This window comes from Oryzias latipes, chromosome 4 (assembly GCF_053564925.1).
Source record: "Oryzias latipes strain Hd-rR chromosome 4, Olatipes_Hd-rR_3.1".
Taxonomy (NCBI): domain Eukaryota; kingdom Metazoa; phylum Chordata; class Actinopteri; order Beloniformes; family Adrianichthyidae; genus Oryzias; species Oryzias latipes.
The window spans coordinates 25,077,048-25,102,075 of NC_136240.1; the positions used below are offsets into that span (position 1 = coordinate 25,077,048).

General features: G+C 41.7%; 1 protein-coding gene and 1 long non-coding RNA gene across 2 annotated transcripts; one reads left to right on the forward strand and one right to left on the reverse strand.

Annotated features, from left to right (window-relative positions):
• Window positions 1-22,256, reverse strand: LOC101162674 (insulin-like growth factor-binding protein 3). Its single transcript, XM_023954396.2, has 4 exons — window positions 21,780-22,256; window positions 19,807-20,048; window positions 17,214-17,333; window positions 1-5,156 (listed from the first exon to the last, which is right to left on the reverse strand). The coding sequence occupies exons 1-4, from the start codon at window positions 22,141-22,143 to the stop codon at window positions 5,031-5,033; spliced, it is 852 nt and encodes a 283-aa protein (XP_023810164.1). The 5' UTR covers window positions 22,144-22,256; the 3' UTR covers window positions 1-5,030.
• Window positions 19,936-24,980, forward strand: LOC105353971 (uncharacterized). Its single transcript, XR_002290002.2, has 3 exons — window positions 19,936-20,076; window positions 24,649-24,759; window positions 24,848-24,980. It is a non-coding gene; the product is annotated as an uncharacterized LOC105353971 (long non-coding RNA).
• The last annotated feature ends 48 nt before the right edge of the window (window positions 24,981-25,028 follow it).

The following is a 25,028-nucleotide window of genomic DNA, read 5'->3' on the forward strand; positions in this document are numbered from 1 at the left end:
TTTAAATGTGTTCACTTTTTATTTAAAAAAAAAAGACATTAAATACAAATTATATCTTGATTGAAAATCATTACCTTTCTTGGAGAAAGTCATAGCTGTAAAGTTTGTACCATGAAAAGCTTGAATCAAGACAAAAATCTTAAAATGACAAATATGATACAGTTACCCGTGATCAGAGAGGGGACCAAAAGGAAAAAAAACAAATGAAAAATAAGTGACATAACTGAACTGTGACCCTGGCTTTCTGCAGTAACACATGCAGGATGGCTGGGTTTGCATGGAGAGAACCCGATCCAGTGACCTACGGTAACCTGGAGCGGCCAAACTGAGACGGGCCCGGCGGGCACAGAGGTTACTGCTGACAGACAGTTCTTTTATTTAAAAAAAAACAAAACAAAAACAAAATCATTCATTAGTGATTATATTACCCCAAAACACAATGAATTATAAAGACTTTGCTGTGCAATCACTGAATTGTTCAAAGGAGAACCTAGTTTGGATCAGCTTATAACTCTTTCATAGATAAATAATTTTTATTTTTAAGTACTGTACATGATGTCTGATCAGACACATAGCTGGCCAAGAAATACCACTAAGAATAATAATAAATTTATAATAATAATATATAAAAGACAAACATACAAATATTAGGGAGGGGATAGCTTAATCAGATTTCATGCATGTTCCTCCCCCTGCATCAAGTCTTTGAATGGATGGGTTGTAGTAGCACCAACAGACTGGTCAGAAGTTGCTGCTAGCTATCAGGAAGCCAATCTCACACTACTGAGCAACCAGGCAGGCCTTTTTTTCCTCTTTCCCATCAGCATTCTCTCCGCGTTTCAAGTCTTTACACAGGATGCAAGAGAGCGTTGGGCAGGAAGCTCAAAGGGAGGGGGGAAAGAAAGGATCACACCTCCCTCCACGAGACCCCCCGCCAGTTGTGTGAATGCATATTTTTGGTGCTTTGTCCACCTTGTGGAGATTTGTTGACATTTGATCACACGAGATGCTTTTTTTTTCTTTTTCTTAAAGACTATCAACAGGAAAATAAAATAGTTGCACTGAATGGAAACCATTCCAGAGGGAGGTGGTGGTGTTGTTGGGGAGGGTGGGGTGTCAGAAGTCCTGGTGTAGCTTTTTTTTTTTTCCTCCTTGCGTTTCAGACTGTTTCATCTGGCATTACCTCTGAGCACAGGTATGCAGATGCAGACAGGTCCAATTGTCTTTAACTGCATGCATTGACGAGTAGCAGCTAAAGTGCTTTAAGTGCTTGTGCTTGAAGCATAGGGGCAGCCGGCACCTGCGACGGGGCGAGACGGTCACACCGGGCTCGCCCCGTTCAAACAAGCCGACACCAGGTTGCACCATTGACAGGAAGAGAGGCGGAGGTGGCAGGATGCTGGAGGACAGGATTAGGCACAGACGTGGGGTTAAGACAAAGCGGAGGACAAAAAAAAAACAACCAAAAAGGACGGATGGGGCTCCATTGTATAAGAACAAAGACAGCCGTCAAAGAAAATTGGACCAAATCTATCTAATTATCTTTAGGCTAACAGGGTGTTTTGTTGGTAGTTTTGCTTTTGGCATCAACACAACTTCAACCTCAAAGCCCTAATAACAGTTTTGAATTTTTGTTTTGTTTTTGTCGTGTGGACCATTGCCTAAATTCCAGACTGGGTTTTTTTTAAAGTCACGTTTGGGTCAAGCATTTACTAAATATTAGCATTAAAGAGAAAATAGAGCCCAACGGTGGAAAAATCACAAAGTGTTGCTAACTTAAGGTTTTGCTAGCAGTGCACTCAAGCCTCACCTCTATAGCTACATTTCAATGGTTTATTGTGGAAAGGATTTTCCAAATTTAGGTTCAAACGGAAGCATTAAAAAAATTAGAGGAAATATTTTAAATGTATCTTACTGTTGGGCATCATGGGAGGACATTAAGTACGTTTTTTTTTTAGCTTTAGCAAGGATTTTATTATTACTATTTTTTGTCTTTTACTTTAGCTGGAAATAAAAAAAAATTATAAGACATTACGACAAAATGATCCACCTGTGAACGCCCAATTCATATTATAAAATCTTTTGCACATGTTTATAAAAAAACAGTACACTATCTGATGTCAGGCAAGTTTTTAGGCTAAACTTTAACAAACAAAAACAGTTAGCTTTAGCTGATTCAGTCTGACCTTAGTTTAAAGACATTAGCTCAATATTAGCTTGGTTGTGGTTTTCATGTTTTGAAGCAACTGAATAAACGAGCAATTCATTCAATAAACAAGATTTAAAGGGTCTATATCATGCTAAATCAGTTTGAGTTTTTAAGTCTATAATAATGTTAATTCTTCAAGAACAACAACCCCAAAGTGGTATTTTCATCCATTCACGCAGAGTATCCTCTAAAAAAATTGCGATCTCAGGTTCTCACATTGTGATGTAGATAAGTGAGGAACTGTCCATTCCAGGAAGAGTCTGTGCTGCAAGCACAACCCCCAGGCTAACACATGCACACACTTTCGCCACAGAGCTAGTGGTGATCGGCAAAACACTTTCCTTTTCTATGCACATATGCACATCCATCTTTGCAAAAGTTTGGATGTTGTTTGTTTTTGTGGGCGAGACGCAGACACGCTGCCGAAGGCCAACTCTAGGTTAACGTCATGAAATGGGCGGCACCCACAAGGAGCGAAATTCGGTGCCCCCAGAAATTGAGTCATCTTACCTCCAGGTAAGAAAACAAAAAAATTACTAATATTTCATTTTTAAAAAATTGTTTTAATGTGCCAAAAGTGGTATATTGTCATATACTGTATATGGATTTAGTTTACTCTGAAAGGCTTAAGAATAGCATGATATAGGCCCTTTAAAATTGCATTGTGAAAATTTAAAAAACACCAGTTAGCATGAAAACAACCAAAAACCATTTCGTAGCTTTACCGCGGGGAATTTTTATATTTAAAGTCATCCATTGAAACAAACTGCAAATTTATAACAATCTTAAAAAGTGTTACTATGCTACAAGCCTAGTTTTACAAGTTTTCGATTAAAATATTCAAATACCGCTAGCATTTTTTTGTTCAGCTAAAATAAAAGATTCTTGCTAAACACGTAGTTACAGTCTGGCATGATTAATTTTTACATGTGTGCTTGGTTAAACAAGGGTTGGAAATTTGATACGAATTGAGCTGTTAAGTTTGTTTAAGTCCCCATATTCACCTTTTGATCCTTTGATAAGGGAACCGTTGACGGTGACTGGAATTAACAAAAATTCTTCTAACTGAACTCTTCGACCATTTACTTGATTAACGTAATCCCAACGGATTTGGAAACTAAGAATAACAGCTTTGCCCTGGCGTAAAGTTATTCTGTGTCAAAATTAGTTGATTTTTGTCAATTGCATAAACACTCGTGAAGTGTTGTTAATCAATTTCTTAGCTTCAGAGAAACGTAGTTGGAATTACGTTAACTGCATAAACAGTTAAATAGTTGCTGTTATTCAAAGACAGTCACTGGAGCTAAAGCAATGGTGCTAAGGGGTTAAACTCCAAACAAAATGTGTTTTCAACCAGCATCCTATGGCAGCCAAAGACCTACTTTATGAACAAAAAAAGGTTTTGTGTTTCTGGTACTTCTGTTTTTTCTAAATGGATTTGAAGGGACATGTTCCGGGTAAAACAACATTAAAGTAATTTCTGAATTCAAGAGGGAAAAGGCTCATTTGCTACCAACTTCCCTCTTCTTAATATTTTTTGTTTTTAAGCAGAAAAGGCACAGATGTGGAAATAAGCTAAAGTCAAAAACTGGGAGGGAACGAATTCTGAAATTCAGAGCCAAAAAAAAATTAAATATCCATAAAGATCTTTTTCTTTACCCTAAAGCGGAGTAGATGCAGCTCAAATTATTTATTTTCGGACTCTTGCTGTTATTTGTATTTATTTATTTATTTTAGTTTTAACTTTTGTCATTGGTTGAAAATAATAATAGAAGAGATAAGAAGAAGTTAAATTGGAAAGAAATTAATTGCCACATATTTAAATTTAACTGCTATTAGCTAGCTTGTAGCATTGTTTTGCTACATTTTTTCCAATTGTGCCTCAGATGTTGGTGGTTTCTGTTTCAATTCTGCATTTATAAATTTTCTTTTAAATTTTCTTTAGTAAATACTTTTAAAGGTGACAATAGGGCATTGTTGACTAAAATCATTTGTTAAGTTTCCTTTGAAGTTACTGTGATCTGTCAAATCTGCACCTGCTATCCTCGATAAAGTGCTAGCTAGTTTGAAGTGAAGACAGAAGAGGCTGAAGGGAAAGGGAAGCCAGGAAACGGTCAGCTTTAAGGCTTTGTAACTGCATGAGGCTTTGAGGAAAGGCCAACCATGCTCTCATCTTCTTTTATTTGTAAATGGACCCTGAGCCAGAGTGTTTACGTCTTTCTGCATTATTTAATGGAGCGGGGACCGGAGATGAGCATTTCCAAAACTGAGCTTAGCGACTTAAGGTATTTACACAAATAAACAGTTTTTAGGAGAGCACGCACTCACACACTATCTTGCATTGGCAGGCAGCTGTAAAAACGCAGGTTATGCAGGCGCTTGTGGATTACAAGACACACACACACACAAACAATAGAAAGATGGGGTTTTTTTGGTGGTGGTGGGGAGATCACAGTCAAAAACAAGTCCTCTTTAAGGTGAGTGGAAAAATCCCTCCTTCCTCTCCCTCTTAAAAAATAGTGCAGATGAAGGATTCTCTCTTTCCTCCCATACTCTCAGCTTTCAGCTTAATCTTTTTTTAAAGAAAGGATAAAGAGACAGGAGGTGGTGCCACACCCATTCGCCCTCACCTCCCTACCTCTCCGGCAGAAATGGGACCTGAATTCAGAAGGTCCAGAGCTCCATGAAATGTCTACATAAAAAACAAAAATCAGCAAAAAGAGCAAAGTGAGCTTTTTTTCTTTATCTCTTCCTTCTCTTCCCCATCCTCCCATCCCCATGCTTTTTCCTCTCTCCATCTGTGAGTCGTCCCTCCGTCCTCTCATTGGCTCTCCAGGTTGTAGCACTGCGTAGCACCCTGCTTACTGCCCTCATAACCAGGTAAAGGCTGCCCGTATTTGTCCACACACCAGCAGTGGCCCCGTCTCCTGCCTTTGGATGGACGACACTGCAAAAAACACACACAAAGAAAGTCACGACAAATCCGGCTTTAGCCATTTGTCAACAAGGAGAATTTTTCATCCCAACGCAGCTCCTTTAGTATCCCCCTTAAAAATACATGTGCACTTTATAAAAACACTCATATTTCTGTGGACTTATTGATTTTAAGATTGTTAGAGGGGCCCAGGACATGCCTCAGGGGAACGCCAAAGGGTACACCGCACCATCAATCAAGGAGAGGAATGCCTAGCTGCTTAGAGCTGTCTCTCAAGTTCTAATATTCTATCAGAGATAAACAACACAATGCAGCTGGTGAAAGATGGGATTTCGTATATCCAGATAAGCACAACCACTATGAGTTTGTCAGATTTATGTGCCGTGGTCTTCTGGGAGAGAATGATAAAAAAAAAATCATTTTTTCTTTTTTTTACGCAGGTAACGAGAAACACTCCTGGTGAGAATGAAGGAGTGTGAAGGCAAACATGGTGTTGCTAAAATATTTGCCAAGGCCGGTTGGAGGGCTGCAGGGAAATCAGCACTGCTATTCTGGGAAGCTGGCAGACACTCAAAATCATCTGGAGCTGATTATGGCCCACTCGTGCAGGAGCGTACGCATAAACACACACCAACGAACCCAAGGCGCACAAACAAGAGCTGTGTGCACTGTCCGCATACATACCTCCCACCTGCCTGCACACATGTATGCAGGAATATCCGATGTCCCAGAGGGGGGAGTGTGGAGGGGGTCAGGATTTGTAAAGTGACAACTTCATGCGCTCCATGAAATGGTACAATCGGTCCAGTCAATTTTAGGTGGACAACATACCAACCAGGATGGAGACTAATCGCTTTGTGCGACCACTAATTAATCATGGTCTACAACAGATTTAAATCTACCTTTTAAAAAATAAATAAATAAAAACTTTTAAACAGCGCAGTACTTCTGAGACTTTCACAGTGGGATTGCCAAAATAAAGATTCGTGTCAGAGCGTTGGCTCCTTAAAGGGCGAGGAGTGGAATGCCAGTGCGGCAATCTGAGCCCCAAGAATTTTTGTGACAACCAAAAACTAGAGTGACAAGAAGTTTTCAGGGATGACATCAGTGTTTTGGCACTCAAAGTCCCAAAGCAAATGGGAGTTTTAATCGTGGAAAACTGTTTTTTCACTTTAGTCACACTTAAGTTTGCCTTAAAATTTGACTTGCGGCTTGGGACTTGTGAACAGTTTTTATTAAGCAAACTCAGATTTACAACTTAATGTTCCAATCGGTCTTTTTCCTATTAGGAGAGGTAGTCTACCTTTTTTTTTTCACTTCAGCATTAACTAAATACTGATGGAACGAATGATGGGAAGTTTCTGTCGTCACCAAGAACCAATCGCAACAAACACTTTGAGCCTAACCTAAACACTTGTGGAAGAATAAAGCACAGGAGCATCTCACACATTTAAGTAACCCGAATGATCAGTCAGAGCTTTTAAGGACTTGCCTGACATTGATGAACGCCATGATGAACGCCGTTGTGTATCTGGCTAGTTTTATTAGGGCTCATCAATTCCTGTCCTCAAGATCCACCATGCTCCTTGTTTTTCAGCTTCCCTTCCACTATGCTAAATTCACTCAGCGGATCTGATCTTGGTAACCAGCAGCAACTTAAAACTTAGTCACAACTGCCCAAACCGGTGGATCCGAGCTGACTGTGAGTGGAAAATGGGCAAACCTGCACAGAGCATGCAAAATTGCAGCGGTCGTAGACTGTCGGTAAGCCCGTAGGGTAAAAAATGATCATTCACATTTAATGCTACCGGCATGCTTAGAGTAACAGGTCATGGATAACACTTATACAACACACAAGGGTAAAGTAAGGGTGAGATGCAGACACATTTTCATTTTTTCCAGCTCCCCCAAATTCCACTGACCGCACAAGGAGGCTGTTAGTTTTGTTAAAGTAATAAATGTGTAGTCATTGCTTGCAGCCTGATTGTTAGAAAGTCAGAGTATAGTTTGTGTGGGTCTTACATATCCCACGCACACACGGTGGATGTGCATTTGTGCAGGCTTGGTAAGGAGTCAGTATGTGGAGCTTACTATGGACTAGAGTGTCGGATAAGGGCAACATAAGACAGCAACACCTGTGTGAAACTTTTGAAAAGCAATCATGGAGGTCACATGTGCTGCCCTTGTTGTCAGACATCTTATTTTTCTAATTATGATTAACCCTTTGAAACTGTGAACAAATATTCTGATAACCATAGCATAAAGAACACGCTAACAAGTCAACTCAAGTCTTTATCACTTCTAAGTAACTTAATCCGTTGAATTCTTCATCGTCTGTGTCACTTTGGAACAATCTGCTAAACCCGGTTTAAGACTGAGGTGCTTCTTCTTCTGCGTTGTTGCCAGTAGGAAATACTAAGTAAGTAAGTAAGTCACACCCCCAGACAAAGTATGCAAAGAAAACGTGACTTATACTCTGAAAAATTCAGTAATCCTACTACCACTGCTTTTTTTTTTTTTTTAACTAATGTGTCACCTGTTTTTGTCCACATCCATAAAGCATTACAAGCAGGAGCTGCCTTGCAGACAAAACTCTCAGGAATTTAGAACTGCCACGAAGCTCCCCCTCCCCACTAATATTCAGGGGTGAGTAGACAGACAGGCTTTAGACTTTGACCAGGTGTCTGTTTCCGGCACATTCACGTGCGGCCTGACTGCACCATCAAAGGGAGCTTTATAGAGACAGAGGTCTCTTAAAAAAAACACTGCTGAAGGAGTCTGGGGGCAGAAAACAGCCCCACGCATTCAGTTCTCACACTAACATCAGCCAGAGATTCTTTTTCCCGTCTCCTCCTCCTTCTCATCTGTTTCACTCTCCTTTTTTCTTCTTCTTCTCCCACCACGTCACGGTCTGACTCTACAGACTGCTTCTATTTTAGCCCTGACCCAGCAGACGAGACTGCGGAGCCTTCACATTGTGTTCCTCAGTTCGCGGTGATAGAGTTCTGTGTCTGCTTTGCGAGTTTCAGGGTTTCACAGCCAACGAAGAAGCGGAGAGGAGAGGGAAGGAAGAGCAAAATGCGCACGTGTGCATTCCCCTGTTGCTTGGCTACCTTTGAATTTCCACTCAGTCTCTCTTTCATGTGTGAACAATTAGCAGTCATCTCGAGCAATCCTTCCTTTACTGCTTAGATGCACTCACTAACACACACATTAGGCAGAGCTATCACTTTTATGAGCTTCTTTTTCCATTGAAGAAGGTGTAATTTAGTCTATTCCATCTCTTGTAATTACCACATTGAACACAATAAGCTACAGCATCTGGAACCCTGAAGATACATCGTATTTCTATTGTCCTGAAGTACCAACTTAAAGTTCCAACGTGCAAAGGATAAAAGGTTGGAGTGTGGATTTATTTAGAAAAAAAAAGAAAACGCTGCTTATCTTGAGTCTATCCATACATTACCCACCTGTCAATCAACACACCCTAATATCAATGCAAGAATTTAAGCCTAGACAAAATTGAAATTCTAAAGTTACATTCACACTGTGATTAGCATTGTGCTTAATAAAAAGTCTATGTAAATGCGTGAAAACAAAAGTTTTGGGCTATCGCGTTCAAAACGCTGGCACTCATGTGTAGCTATGCAATTTTTTACGACCATTTTCGGGCTTTACGTATAAAATGTGTGAACATTGAACGTGCATCGCAAGTTAAACCAGGTTGAACTTGGATTTGGTCAGGCGAGTGAATGGCCAAAACTTTGAAATTTGATTAATAATTGTGGTTTGTACAGGAAATGAATCAGCGTAACTCTTCGACTGTTTACTCAATTATCGCAATCTCAACGGATTTACGTTGCAACACTATAAAGAATTTAACACGGAAGTGTTACATACCAACACAAAGCTGCTTTTCTCAGCTTTTAGAAAATGTTGGAATTATGTGGATTGCATTAACACAAACAGAATTATTTGTACAAGTGGCAAAAATACAACTTTGGTTACAAACCAGATGGAATGCTGAACGGTAATACTGAACACAAGTTCACACCATAAACTCTACCTATGGGAAATGAGCAAAGGTTGCTTGGTATACTGACGTCAGATTAGCTTGTTGTTTAGCTTGATTCTAGTCACCATATTGACTGAATAGGACATCATCAAACCCATTTAAGGCAACCTTAGAAGGTCACTGGATCGTGCCTTGTGATCAAATCTTATTTTTGACATTAAATAGTTAAATTTAAAAAGGCCAGAAGTATAGACTTTTCAGCTGTTGTATTTCTTAAAAGTAGGGGTGGGGCTGGGGGGGAGGGGGTGTTCAAATATGTTGGCATAATTCTTGACAAAGATTTAAAAAAATCATCAACACGAGCTACTTTAAGCATTAATATTAGCACCTCAGCTAAAATGAACGAAACTTTCGAAATATTTGCGGCCAGTGCTAATCTTTTTTCTTGGCAGCACGGGCTTGAAGGAAGGGTCACGGCTAGGGTTACGGTTAGGGTTGGGTTGATTCGTGCAACCAACCACATTTAGCCTTGGCCAACATGATTTTCCACCAGTTTTTGTGCTTGGTTGTAAATACATACGAATAACATCAGCCTTTTGATATTAATAGCAATAATGACAAAACTATATAAAATATGTATTTTTGATCCTTTTATTTTTACTGGCCTTCCACTCTGCTGCTCTCATTTGCCACCCCTCTTAGGTCTTCTACCCCCCTCTCCTATATAAAATGGTACAGCTACGCCCCTGCTTAGAAGTGAATGGATACCACCTATTGGTCAAACAGGGTAATGCGTTGGCTACACCTAATTACAAAGCAGCCCTGATTAAAATCAGAAATATTCCCTTCAAAATAAGGTTTATATCCGCGAACCAGAAAACCAACTAATTGTTTGAATTTAAATAACCAGAATAATTATTAGAACTTGTGTTTATCTTTTCCAGCCAATTAAACAATGCAAAAAAAAAAGAAATCATCCTTAACGAAACATGTACCTTTACACAGTCACAGTTTTTTTTACGTGTTCGTTTCCTCTTCAGGTGATAAAAAGTCACAAACAGAATTGTGAAGAATGTCTTTTAATGAGCTTACTGCTTTTGGCACGTGCCACCAAAGACTCTGAGCTGTGGGTCGGCTAAGACCTTGCGTCCAGCGTTCAGTGACTCACAGACCCAGCATTGGAGCTGTCACTAAAGAAAAAAAAAAAAACGCACTTTATACATGCTGCACATTTATAATGCGGCCTTTATAAGGGGGTGTATGCATGTGTTGTGCGTATGAATGCGTGCTCTTGTGACGCCGGCCTTTATAGCTAATAGCAGCGCCGTTGGGCTTCACGGACATTAAAAAGAGCCTGGTTTGACCACAGGATAAACACAAGCTTATAAAACGTGGCATGTGTTTGTGCGTATGTATAGAGGCGCGTGTATTTCTATAAAAGAAGGGTGCATCTGTGTGTGTTTGCCAATGCATTGCTTATAGCTGAAGGATATTGCTTTTTATTAAAAAAAATTCAAAAAAAGAATGAAGTTGAATCAAACTCCAGCATTAAAAAACGGAAATAAAAATTCTTCTAGATGAAAGAACCTAAAAAATGGGAGCTTAAATAGTGGGCTGTAGGTTAGAAATTACAAAGCTAAACTTAACCAGATGAGACAGAATGATTAAGGCTGGACTTGAGGGAAAAATAAACTATTAAACAGATCTATGGTTGTAGAACAAAGGGAGGAAAGGATGTATTTTTAGAGGTGGAACTTATTTTAATAGTGGTGTTTAAAAAAAAAGGCTGAAAGGAATGAGAAAAACAGAGAAATTACAAATTCATTAAATACACCGACGGCGAGACGGCAAAAACTGCAAAAGAGGTCAATTGAGACGGAAAAGCAGGAAGGAATAAAGAATAAGCTTAAAACAAAAGAAAAGTGGGATGTAACTGAGGAAGATTGAATCAACTTGCCACAAAGCTATGTTCACGGCGCACTTGGTAACGCGTGTTGAAGCGACCACTTCCAATGAAAAGTCTATATAAACGTACATGTATGCATGATTTGGCCTTCCATGTTCAAAACCTTTCCTGCGTAGCTACGCAAGTTTTTACTGCAAATTTCAGGCTCTATGTACAAAAGCCATGGCCATTGAACAGGCGTTGCTAGTTAAACCAGGTCAGACTTTGACCAATCAGGGTCTCTGATTTGGTTTATCTGTTGAACTCAGAAATGGTGACGAACCTGACAATGTCTGTTTGTTTTTCAAATATAGGCCACTCCACTGGCACGATGATAATCCACATTCGCCATTGCCAGGACGCTAACAATGAATCGAACCGTGCCCAAATCGCAAGACTTTGACATTTCGCACCAAGCCTCTTCCACTGTCGGTGGCAGACATGTGCAAGTAAACAGTAGAAAAAGAAAAAGAAGAAGTCCCTCCCTGCTTGTCCAGTGTGAACAGCATGGACTAAACGCATATTACACAATGCTTGTCAAAGTCTCGTTGTGTACTTATACATCCATCCGTCTATCCATCTGTCTATCTATACAACTATACAACCATTTGCCCATCTATCCATTCAGCCAACCAACCATATTTATCCGTTCATACAACCATTCGTCCATCCAGCCATCTCCACCCATCTCTGGAGTCTCTCCCAGTCAGTTAAGAAATCAAATCTCTTCAGTGTGTTGTGTCGTGGCGTACCGCAGGGCCTCTTCCTGGTTGGACAGGCACTATAACACCTCACTAAGGGGGACCAGGCTGGCATTTTTGCCAGACACCAACTCAAATGGCTCCTTTAGATGTGGAAGACCGGCATTCCAAGTATTCCAAGTTTTACTCGATCTTTAACCTCCCGTCATCCTGTCTTTCAGCTTCAGTCCTTCCACACCCCAAATAAGTGTCAGACACTGTACAGATTGGTCGTACTCATATTACAGCTTACTCATATTTTTTATTAGGCTACGAGCACAAAACAAGAGAAACAAATCACGCCGTTGGAGGCACTGCTCCTCCAACACGCTCAAATGAGGTGAAGCAATACCACGGACCAACGCAGAAGACATATAGCCTCTGGAGCTGCTGCTAAAAGTGATTCCGCCAGCGACAGAATCAGACGCTTGCAGTTATAAAAAAATCCCATCTGTGTTCTGTTTGAACACACACCTCGCCCCACAAAAACTCACATAGTCCAATCATCTGCGGGGAAATTGTCCTCTGCTGGAGTGTCAAATATGCTTAAAATTTTACCTTTTTTCCCATCTTAAGGAACTAAAAATCAAACATTTTTCAGTTAAAAAGGGAAAAAACATCTTTAGTAATTGTAATCAACACAAAAATAGTACCAGGATCTCCATATTATGTAAAAGCCTTTGAAAAAACAAAGTGCTTTCCCTCATTGAGGAGAAAAGGGAGCTGGTTCAAAACTTCAAGGAGGGAGACAATCTAGGCAGAGAGACAGAGTAAAAAATAGCTGTCTGGTTCTCCAAAGGTTGGGCCGTTATTATAAAGTCATTGTGGTCAGCATGTACGTTTCCACAGAGGTTTCTGAAGCACGCTCAATAAGTCAGTCCTTATGGGCCTGGTACCGTCGGCACCCAGCAAAGGAAGAGGCAGGCGTAGACACCTGGCGCTCATCCTCAACCCACAGCCTCCTCCTCCTCTTCCTCTTAACACAAGAGTACACATATGCGGACATCATCCTACCATTCACAACTTTCTTCTGGGCGATTCCTGGCCAAACAAGGAGGGAGAAGCAGCCAGGTGGGTGGAACAGCAGGATGGGCGGAATGTTGGAGCAGGCAAGTGGAACAAAAGGAATGACAGGAGGCAGGGCACAATAAGGGTAATAATGGGTGTTAAATGAGGAATAAGAAACGAGCAAAAAGGGAGCCTTTGAGGAGTCTAATGACTGGGTCAGAGCTGGGAATCCAAAGCGTGAACTAGGAAACCAATTCATATAACTGCTACTAAAAATAGTTTCTCTCTGGACTGTAGCTGAGGTCAGGCTACACTGCTCGAATTCTCTTACAAGCCACTCGTGTTACCCGCACATAGACGGCCAAACATGCTCGACAAACTTTTTTTTTTTCTTTTGGATGCAGAAAAAAAAAAAGATAGTCTTGGAAATTCAAGACTTTTGGTCTGGTTTGAGTGACAAGGAGATGTTCAGTCGGGAGATGGTTGTCAAGCTCCTCCTTTCATAGAGTAACCTTCATTTGAAACAAATATATCCTCCCTTACTTTAGAGGTGGTTCAAACTTCTTAATTATCTTAAGTTAAATTGTAAAGTTAAGGTTTACCTGGCTAATCCTAATCCGAGCCGCTAACTGCTATTCACAGTTTTTTTGCTAATGATGTCCCGCAGCAGTCCTGTACTGCAGGGACCATTCAGTTTTTGCAAGTCTTCTTGGTTACTGTGTCTTTGCATGAAAATATTCAGATGAAATGTCACACGCCACAAGATTAAGTCTACAACCACTACCAAAGTTTTGTTGACCTGTGACCTCGGGAAAAGGCAGTCATTTTTAATTCCCCCCCCAAAAAATTCTCTTGTTCTCTTGTTGCTTCCACACTTTTTACTGGAATATTGTAAAAATGTAATCCCTGGCTCAAGCGTAACAAAATAATATGACATACATACGATATGAACATATTGGGAATGGGGGTGTGGTTCACAAAAAACGTCCGTTGCCAAGGAGATCCAAAATGTACTTTTCCGATTCTTCTAAAACTAACATAGACCTATCCGTCTATTTTAAAAATAAAATGATTGCTATGGAGATAAAACCAACAGAAAAGCAGCCATTTTAACAAAATTGTCTTATTCATGAATTAGTCACGTGCAGCTGTAACCAGAGAGGTGGGGGCAGAGGGGAAGGGTGGGGGTCACTTAGCAGCCGCTCAGCCAATAGAAAGGGGGCCATGAGGGTGGAGGCGGGTAGCATTTGCTTGCCATCCAATGCTGTTTGATTTATTCTGGTTTTTTTAGCATTTGTCTGTTTGACGACTTGCTGCCCCACATTAGTCCGGGAAGGGAAAAAATAAAATTAAGAATAAAATTTAGAGGAGCTTTGTACTATTGTAGTGATGCAAATAAGAAAAATATAAAGTCACTTGCCCAAAGCTTCATCCATGGCTGTGTCCAAATACCCACCCTAAGCCCTAACTACTGAAAAACAATAGAGTGCGGACTATGTAGTGCCCTGGATTTTAAAAGCAATTCAGACACAATGCTCACTACTTTTTTTGTGACAACCATTTATAAATCCACTGAGTTCTGAAGATGAAAACGTTGATGGTTTAATAAAAAAAATACATTCAAATACAATTTTTGCTGCTATGCCCAAATCGCGCCACAACCCTCAAATGGCACTGTTGCTGGACTGATGTGCCACACCCCACGCTCAAATCCCCCTGCAAGAACTCTGATCGCATCGGTACATTACTTACATTGAAACTGGACCTTCTACGGTGCAAATCACATTCAGTTTTGAACGCAGCTTTACAAAGATGTGACATTGAACCAACTTAGAGGTCTATTGAACAGAATGTAAACCTTTTTGATCCCATTATACACCCTTGTTCTATCTTAGATGACCCCACCCTTACTTTGACGTGTTCTCCCTACCATGACAAAGGTGGATAAAGGTGGAAAGATTTCATGTAATCCATGGACACCAGTGAAGATCACAAATCATTGAAAAAAAAAGGTTCAGAGCACTGTCTAGTGGGTCTAGATGACCCAACTCCCAATGTTAAAGTGCCAAGGATAGCACAAGGGTTAAAAGAAAAAAAGAAAGCAAGAATCTAGTCCAAAAAATGGCCTACACATTTTCTGGAGGCTTTTGCAAAGATTATTTGTGCCAAAAATTAGGATTTTTCAGAAATAAAATATATAAACTGAGGAAGTTTGTTATAAAACAAGTAAAAGTCACATTTGCTCAGTAAGCAGAACAAACAGGCATGACAGTTGCTGTATCATGACCAGTAAGGTCATTCCAATGTTAGGGATGAAATAGGCCTAAATCAATAAAAAAACACTTGTTTTTGTTCTAATTTGATGTCCAAATTGAATAATCATCAGCAAAAAGATGTAATATTGATTGCAATGAACAATAGGTCTTGAAAGAGAGATTTAAAAAAATAAAAACAGTCTGTAATTGTGCCCATTTCTGTTTTAAAGTTGGATAATTTTACTTTAAAGGTGAGAAGTGTACAGCAACCTCCTTAGTGAGTCCTTGGTTTACCAACTAGGCTAAAGCCACTTTTGATTTTGAATGTGCCTCAATCAGGAAGTTAATTGATTAATTCTAATTTATATTAAAGCTGTCATGGACCTATATTGCTGCAATCACACTGGGCATGTGACGTTCTTGAACGACTGTTTTGCCAATGGATTTCACACTGGACAAGCAGGGAGGGGCTTCTTCTTTTTCTACTGTTTACAAGCGCATGTCTGCCACAAACAGCTGTAAGAGATTTGGTGTCACATAACTCTGGCCAGACACAATTTAATTTCTCCTTTGTGGTCAATTTTCAAACGGTTGGCACTTCCATAAATGAAAAAGGATGCCATCCATGCATCACAAACTAATCAGAGTCTCTGATTGGTCCAAATTTGACCTGGTTTAATTTTCAACGTGCGTTCAGCGGCGGCACGTTTTGTATGTAAAGCATGTAAACGTTAGTAGAAACGTACGTAGTTAACCCTGAACACAAGAGTATTGAACGTTGAAGCCCGAAAAATGCATTTACTTAGACTTTTCATTGGAAATGGCTGTCACAACGCGTGATACCGAAGGCAGTCTGAACACAGCTTTAAAAGTGGTATCCGTCATTATTACAATGGGTTTTCTTTCTGGTCGAATGGGCTTTTATTCAAACACTTTTAGTTGAATTTGAGCTGCTTCCCACAGCTCTTTCATTCCTAAGTGTTGATTCTGCTCAGTGTCTGCACTATAGTTGGGACTTTCACTTTCAACAAACTCAGCAGTTGGCTTTCATTTCCCTAGAAAGATGTCAAAAGAGAATACGTTTTCAATCAGATTTGCTCTATGCCTCAGATAACAGCAACAACCTTTCACCTGTTTGGGCATAATTCATAATTCATTTATACATTTATACCCCCCCCCCAAAAAAAAAGAAAAGAAAAAACAGAACTGACACTTTCAAGGACAACGTTTGTGGAGTACATCCCAGAAAGAAACAGCAAGCGTTTGGCTTTATTAACAGTCACAGTAAAGCCACGGTTGAAGGGCTGCTGGGAAAGGAGTAAGGGAGATGATGATCTTGTGTAAATCAACGGCTTTAGTTGACTAATGGCCCTTCGGTGGGGGGTTTTTAGTGACTCATATGTTTCTGAGAATAGGCTTCAGCTCCGTGGAATCCTTCTGATGAGACTCTCAGCTCCTTCAGACCGGATGGTGGCGTTCATTTGATACCCCGCGTGTCTCAGCGAAGCCCCACCTGCCTCCGTCCAACCAGCTTCCCTTCCAGAAGTGTTCGCTGCCTCCCTGTGTCCCCCCCCCCCGTCTTTTAAAGGCTTTGGGTGGCCCCAAATCCTCTGAACCACGGACGAGAAAATCTAAACCAGCGACGGCCTGTTTATTTTCCTTACCTCACCGAAAGCACCCCACACCCATTCGACCCCCCCCACCCCCACCCAAAACTACCGCCATCAAACAAGCGCCATCCTTGCTGCTACATCTACTGTACCACACACACAAGCACACACACACGCCCAGACCACATTCTTACCTCCCTACCCCCCACGCTCTCCCACACCACAAACACACCTGACCGACTTCACTTCCTGCGAGGCATGAGTCAGACGGCTGCAGCGCATTTACCCCAGTAATACATAGTTATTAGCCATTCTGATAACATACTGTTGATGTGGCTGTCAGGGAAACCTGGGATATGCAAAAACTGAGGGGGGACAGCAGGGGTTGGGATGTGTGGGTGGTTAGGATGAGTCTTTGAGGATTCTTTAGAAGTGTTCTGACATGCGGTGGGTCTGTTTCCACGTCTACAGGTGTGTGTGTGTGTCAGCCTTTCACCTGTCTTTTCTTGTAGAAGCCCTTTTTGTCACAGTTGGGTATGCGGACGCCTCTCGGGTTGAGGATGTTGGTGATTTTCAGGTTGCTCATGATGCTTTCCATCTCCCGACGACACGGCCCCTGGAGGCGCAACACAAACCACAACAAAGGTTGTCAGAACATGTATAGCACAAATTAGTAATGTAACGATTGATTCTGGAAAGTTATCAAACGCTTGATCTTTTATTTTTAGCAAATAGGGAAAAACCTGACAGATGAGGGACTAACGCCTTCAAAAATCAGGCTGGAAATCCTGCTGGTGGGTCCAGATTGAAGAGCTTTATCCCTCAAATGAGATGTAAGCCGTGTACAGAAGTGGTACCCTCTGACACAAAGTACTTGTAATCAAACATAATCGTGTCTAAACAATGGTTAAAAAAAAGAAATCCTGTGGAGCTCTGCGCCACAAATTGCAGAGCATGGCAATGTTTTGTCGTGTTTGGACTCTGCGTTTCTGCCGCACGTGCTTCGCATCAGTACCACCTACTCACTGGCTGACAGCTGTATGCATTTCTGCCGGCAGCGTACGGCCAAGGTAGAATGAACCGCTATAGCTTTGTTCAAACAACACCATCAGCTGTGCCGTCTGCACGGATTTGTGTGCAGACATGACCACCGCTTGTTCCCTTGAGTTACCATAGCAAAGACACTGGTATCGTAAACACAAGCTAGTCCTGGGGAGCTTTCGGAACAAATACACAAAAATCCCTGCTGTGTTCTTCAGACGTCAGCTATGCAACCAGAAAGATGCTTCAGGTTTTTATGCCTTTCTGGTTTGGTTTAACAAGGGGAACTGGTGATTCTAAAGCTACGCTAACACCACCCTTGGCAACACACGTTTAAGGAGCCACCTTCAATGACTAGTCTATGAAAACGCACGTAAATGCGTGATTCAGGGTTCCGGGTTCAAAATTGTTGTGTTCAGGCATAGCTACACAAAATTCTGTGACCATTTTTGGACTCTGCGTACACAACTTGTGGCAATTTAACGCCCAAGTCAAGTGGCCCCAAGCCTCTTCCAACTGTAGGTGGCGGACATGTGTTAATAAACAGCAGAAAAAGAATAAGAAGAAGTAGAAGAAGAAGAATCCTTCAATGCTCGTCCAGTGTGAACACCATGTGCTGAACGCGCATTTAGCATGTTCTTGAACGTGTGTCACATGACCGGTGTGTCCTTAGAGTTCTAAGTCAAAGTTGAAAACATTTCTCACCACTTTGTTTGTCAAACAAAACAAAGCACGACATGAGTTGAGTGGATATTATTGGATTTTGGGGAATTGTTGCGTAAAAACATTGCCAAGTTTACCATGCGACTCATCCTCGTGGGAGGGTCGTTTCGCTGTGGCTACCCCTGATGGGAGAAGCCGAAAGTGAAAGAAGAAGTTGCGATCAACACCAAGCAACAACCTGGGCACCTAGTTGGGTAAATTACCCCAGTCTGATCTTTAACTCAGCTCACTGGCTCCACATTTTAATGCTGCTTTCAGGGGGGGGCAAGAACTTGGAAAAACTGTTCAGAGAAAACACGGAAAGGAATGTAGCCTACCATGTTGGGAAATCCTTTCCAAATTATTTCATCATTTCTTTGTCGTTCCAGGGTAAAAATAATTCTGTCCAGATGGCACAATAGTCGGTTGCAAGATAATTTGTTCAGGTCAGAGTTTTTGAAATTTGTTATGTCAATTTGCCAGAAATGTCAAAAACAAGCGACTATAGTCTATTGATTTGCTCATCTTATTGTATTGTAATTCCTAGTGGTTGTTTGAAGAACTGCAGGATGTGGCTACTCAAGGGTTGAACAATTTTGGTTCACCTGTTGCTGAAAACTTAGGTTTTTACCAAAAGTGGTGTTTAATCTGATTGAATCAGATTTTTTTAAAATCCCAAACGGGACTCGACAACAGTGATACTGCAATCAGTCATCTACTTAGTCTTGTTTCCAAAATCATTCATCCATAATGAGACCATTTATTAAATCTGCCTGAACTTTTTCAATCCTATTGGCTCATTCACCAATAAATCCACTTGAAATAATGAGAGCTGGACTGAATGACCCCTCCCTCCTGGGGTTCCAAACAGGAAGTACCTGCTGGTTCCAAGCCAAAATCCCATAGACTTCTAAAATAAATAATTCGCTATTACTCAATCATTCTATTTGAATGAATCATTATTATGCTCTGATACCTTTTTTAACATATTCTTACTAATCCTAATTTTTTTTAAATAAATGATCTCTTCTATAAAAATAACAAGAGTCGCACCCCCAGTCAAACTGCAAAGAATCTGTGACTTATACTCTGAAAAACACGGAAATTAGTTAATTAAAACTATCCTTAATTTCAAAATTAAGGAAAGTTTAAGACAGGTTTGAGACGTTGAGCTACCAACTTTAGTTGGTAGAAACTTTTTGAATGGGTCCTGTCAAATTGACGTTTTGTGATTCACAGAAGCAAATATATGCCTTCTGCAGATGTTTTGAGACATTTTATGAAACTCCTTTGTGGGGCACAACGTTTGTCTGGATCCACCACACGTTCGTATGCGCGTCACTTACATATTCACTCTCCCGTTTGCTCTCCAGGGAGAAGTTGTGCGTGTCTGTATTGACTCCTCCTGCCACCGGTTCCACCTTGTGGCTCTGTCCCCTCTTCTTCTCATTCTTTTTGATGAGGATGTCGTGCAGCGGAGGCCTGGTGTTCACCATCTTCCCGCCACAGTCCACTGTCGCCGCACCGGGGAACACCGTTACTGTCTGGGTAACGTTGGCACCGTCCTCCATCTGATTGCCCAGCTTTTCTGCGTTCGACAAAAGAAACCCATAAAGGTCAGAGTCAGTATTCGTGCTAAGAATTTGTGAGTCATTTCTTTGGCACCCCTATGGGGTTACAAAACCCCTATAAACTTGTCAGCTCTATCCATATTTGACAAGATGATGAGATGATTCTCCGGTCTAAAATGAAGATAGCATATAACATCATTTTCTCAGCCTCAATTTTTTTCTGAAACCTCAACCTCAGCATCCCGCGGCTTATAAATTACAAAAACATAAAACGATCTCTGCCTGCTGGGCCTTTCAGTCATCTCTGCTGAGACGTCTGGACTCAAACAGACAAAACAAAGTTAGGTCATTGCCTTGTGGGCTTTTTTGGAGCCAGAGATGAAGCCAAGCAATAAGCAGAAACATGACGATTACACGTCCACAAACTTTCCACCAAGAGATAGACCAGCAGGGACTGGAAGTAAACAAGACATCTGAAAAGAGGAGGAGAAAAAGTTGGCTGTGTTTGTGCAGGGTTGGGCAGGGAGATTAGGGTAGGTAAAGTGGAAGATTGGGAAGCAGACATATTAATAGCCTCTGGCGCTGGCAAAGTTTCCTTTCAAATCGTTAAAGACAGAGCAGAGTGGGAACCACGTGGTCAAGACCAAAAGAGGAGGGTGCTTTTTTTTCTTCCTTTTTTTTCTCCATTCTGCAGAAAAACTAGCTTGACCAGACGAACACAGTATCTGTCACCCGCCCAACCACACCACCACGTGGACGCAGCCAGACCTAACCTGGAGAAGCAGAAGAAACCACTCAGTGGAAGTCTTAAAAGACTTCTATGGGCGGTGTTCAAAATCGTTTTACTTGAGTGTCTTCCACATAAACACATTACACAATTTGTTTGTAAAAAAAAAAAAACAGCTCAGGAGTAAACAGCACAAACTGTGGTAAGGAGAGCTTGTTAATGTCTGGGAGGAGTGGAACCACCAGGATGCAATGAACTGCTCTGACCAACAGGGGAGTCTAACATCATTTTCATCCAGAAGCAGCCCATCTGTGGATGCAGAGGTCTTGCAGCAGCGTCCCAAGTCACATTTATTTCAACCCGACACGAGGAACGACGTCAATGGTGCAGGGCATGAGGTTTTATGCAATTATCTTCCTGCCACTCATCCTGCAATAAAAGTTAGGAAAAGTGCAGGTGATTGGTGGAGGAGGTGGCGCTCCACACATGAGCGGTGCGCTCTGTTCGCATGACCAGTCTGAAGTCAAGGACAGTCCACCCCCTCTCCCCCTCACATATCTGAGACTTTCTTGCGCGTTATCACTTTAATTTTCAGCAGAATTTTAGAGTTTCTGTGCGTTTTTTTTTCTTATCATAAATCTATTCAAAACCTCACAATCTTTTTTTGTGCGCTTTTACGCACTTATCCAAAGGTTGGCGCCTGATGGAATAAAAACGACAGTGTTTCTGCAAACTAAAGTAATAAAAAGACAACTTTCCACCTGCAGTTGTCTGAGCTCAAACTTTCAGAAGCCTTTTTTTTAACATGGTTGCGCACTGTTCACAAACACATCTCTACTTCCAGTGCGCATGCATGCAGCGCAGGTTTGCAGAGCGTTTCTGCGTATGCTTCCAGAAAATTGTCCCCCTTCAGTCTGTCTGTGCGCAGAGCAAAACCTGCTCAAAGAGGAGAGAGTCGCTCTGAGGCTGCGCCTGAGCGCATGTCCGACGCGCAAATCAGGGGCAAAAACGTCGATTTTACCTGCTTTTTGCGCCGGCACGAGGAGGCTCTTGAGTTTTGTGGACGCGGCGCTGGTACACACCCCCCGTCCTTCCAGCAGAGCGAGCAGGGGTCGACTGTCCCCAGACAGAGGCTGGCAGGTCAAGCCGGAGCCGCAGCGCGCCGTGTACACTCCACACGCCTGCCCTTCTCCGAGGGCGCACGTCATGCAGCAGCCGCAGCCGGGCTCCCTCACCCTCTCCGCGCAGTCCTTGGGCGGCGGCTTGCACTGCAGCAGCGCGCTGGCGTCGCACGGCTCACACCGGACCACCGGTCCCACCGAAGCGGCGAGGCGCGCGAACGCGGCCAGCGCGGCGGCAAGGCACAGCACGCAAAGACTGGGCATTGTGGGGATGAAGCAGGTCACACAGGGACAGAGTGGGAGTTGTCACACAGGCTTAGGAGAACTGTCTGTGACACGGCGAGGCGACTAGCCTTCTCCATCTGTGTTTTCTTTTGCGCGAACTTCTCGTTTTATACAGGGGGGTAGAGGAGCCAACAAGTCACACCCTCCTCCGTATGAATAATGTAAGCAAAGAGCCCCAACATGAGGGACCTCTGCATCCAGTCCCTGGAGAGAGTTGGCCCAAGTCCTCACTGAATCAGGACTTTTATTGTGAAAATCTCCATATTTCACAAAAGAAAATCAGAAAAAGTTTGCGTCCATGGAACAGTAGATTTTAAAAAGAAAAATGGTCAACCTTTTTTACTGCAGCTGACACAACCTTACATAACGCCTTTGGTTTGATCTCACCAGCAAACTCACAAAAGAAGGTTCCTTTCATGTGATCTAAAAATAGTCACTTGTCTGGCCTACTCCTGATGGAGATTTGTGCCACTGCTTAGTGGTGGTATGACTGTTTTCTTTTGAGCTAAATATATATTGTATATTCACTTAAAAACATGGTTGAAAAGTCAAATTATTCATTTAGTCTTCATTTATTACCGCCAATGCACATAAAAACCATATTTTATTATTATACTAGTGCAGCACAGCAGATCACGGGGTAACTCCCTCACTGATTTCAATTTTAGCCGGTGAAATTCCCAAGTGCGTCAGCTGTCCTGCTTGTGTTGTTTACTAAGACAAAGTTTCAGGAATTCATTGGAAATTGCAATTGTGGGCAAGACAACTGGTGCGTAGTAAGCCCACCCCTACTTCCAACCATCCATCTGTTCACACTCTTTCCCACTAGCTTACAGCCCTTCACATCTCCAACCTAACATTACCAGGGAAACAAAAATGGGGAGCAATAATGGAGCAATCCAGCCACGCAGTTTTGAGTAAGATGCCAGCTCTGATGAGGAAAACAAAGATGCCAGTTGTAGCTTCAAGATCACAGCTACACATTTCTTCCAACTGAATCTTTTTGTCTGCTTCTGATTAACCATGATTTGAAAAAAAAAAAGGAATACTCAGAAATGTCATTTTAATCTTAATTTTCTTTAAATATGCACTCCATCGTGAGAACAATTGCCACAACAACATGTTAAAAACACGAAACACAATTTTCATCGAAGTGGGTCTTGAAAAATTATTAAATAATAACTTCCTACATTTTTAAAGATGTTCAAAATGTGTAATTTTAACTGTGAAGAATAGCCGACTCCTGTCTTTTTTCTGAAATATTAATAGGAAGCAGTGGATGCAGTTTGTTTTTAATGTACAGAAATATGAAGTTTTAACAAAATTCTTATTTGGAGATGACAGTTTTTAACAAAAGTTTACAGAAATCTTGATAACACCTACATTTTCTGTGAACTGAAAGAGGAAGAATCACTCTTGCCTTACAGCAAGAAGGTCCTGGTTCAATTCCTGGCTTGGGGAGGAGTTTGCATGTTTATCATGTGCATTTTTTCTCTGAGCACTCCGGCTTCCTTCCACACCAAAAACATTCTTCATTGGTTGATTGGTGTCTCTAAATTGCCCCCAGGTGTGCCTGGGAGGGTGAGAGTGTGAAGCTGCAACAGAGCAGCACCTTCTTTGGGGCATACCCCGCCTTCGCCCAGCAGTAGCTGGGCTGGCTCCAGCAGCCCCGTGACCCACAAATGGATTCAGCGGGTTTGAAAGACAGATGGACGGATTCTGCTGAAATTGTACAGCAGAACACAGGATTGACTTACTCACTGAAAGGAATTTCTCAGTGTGCTTTTAAAGTATTCAATTGTAATTACTTTTGAATTACAAAGAAGCTCAAAATGTGTCAAATGTGTCAAAATTCGCTTTAAACTGTGAAACATGGCTGACTTTCTTTTTCCAAAATGTATTATTATTTATTTATAAAATACCAAAGAGCAGTGGATGAAGTTTACTTTTGATGCACAGAAACACCAAAGTCAAGGATTGGTTTTACAGTCTTTGCAGTGAACAGTTTTGAGTAAAGCTTAATATGTAGATGGATTAGCCTAAAATATTTCTGTGAAATGAAAAGGGAAGCAGAATTCTTACCTCACAGTGAAAAGGCCGTGGTTCAAATCCTAACTGAGTCCATTCTGTGTGGAGTTTCCATGTTCCCCCCGTGCATGCTTGGCTTTCTCGGGTCACTCCGGCTTCCTCTCGCAGTCCAAAAACCTGCTTCATAGGTCAATTGGTTACTCTAAATTGTCCTTAGGTGCGAATGTGTGTGATTGAATGACTGTGCTTCATCCAACTGTAGCTCTGATAGGTTGCAGCAACCTGTGACCCCAAAAAGGATGGATGAAGGGGAAGCCAAGAATCAGCTGTCTTTGTAACAAATATTGCAGTACAGTTCTGTCAAATCTGAAAATGATCTTTTGTTTTAGTACAGTTTTACTGTTTTTATGGCAGGCAAGATAAATAATCTCACAATTGTCATGGTGCCTCTGTCAGCTTCTCCCCCTCCCCTCTCTGCTTGGCCACTGATTCATCACAGCTGCGTCCACTCTACTCATCAACCGACCAGACCTTCTTAAGGAGCTCCAGGATCATCACTCATCGCCAGTTCGTTAACCCTGATGGTCTAGTCTTACCTCAGTGTTCATGCCAAGTATCTTAGTCTTTCTCTCACGTGTCTCTATCCTGTGTCCAGGACTCTCATGCCCACGAGTGGACGCCCCGAATCAGCTACAACCGAGCAGAACTTCACCCGAAGCTACCAACCTCTCCACAGAGCTTCATCCAAATGCCAAGCCTCAAGCCCGAGCCACAGCCGAACCTCCAGCCACGTCAAGAGCCGCAGCCGAAGCTTCTCTCTCTTCGCGTGCCACCAC

What these genes read in the sequence shown, in the direction of transcription:
- LOC101162674 (XM_023954396.2), bottom strand. Translation starts at nt 22,143, where the DNA reads ATGCCCAGTCTTTGCGTGCTGTGCCTTGCCGCCGCGCTGGCCGCGTTC. An exon ending in CGTGCCGGCGCAAAAAGCAG is followed by an intron (nt 20,049 to 21,779) that starts GTAAAATCGACG and finishes TGTCGAACGCAG; the next exon opens with AAAAGCTGGGCAATCAGATG. An exon ending in GCAAACGGGAGAGTGAATAT is followed by an intron (nt 17,334 to 19,806) that starts GTAAGTGACGCG and finishes TTGCGCCTCCAG; the next exon opens with GGGCCGTGTCGTCGGGAGAT.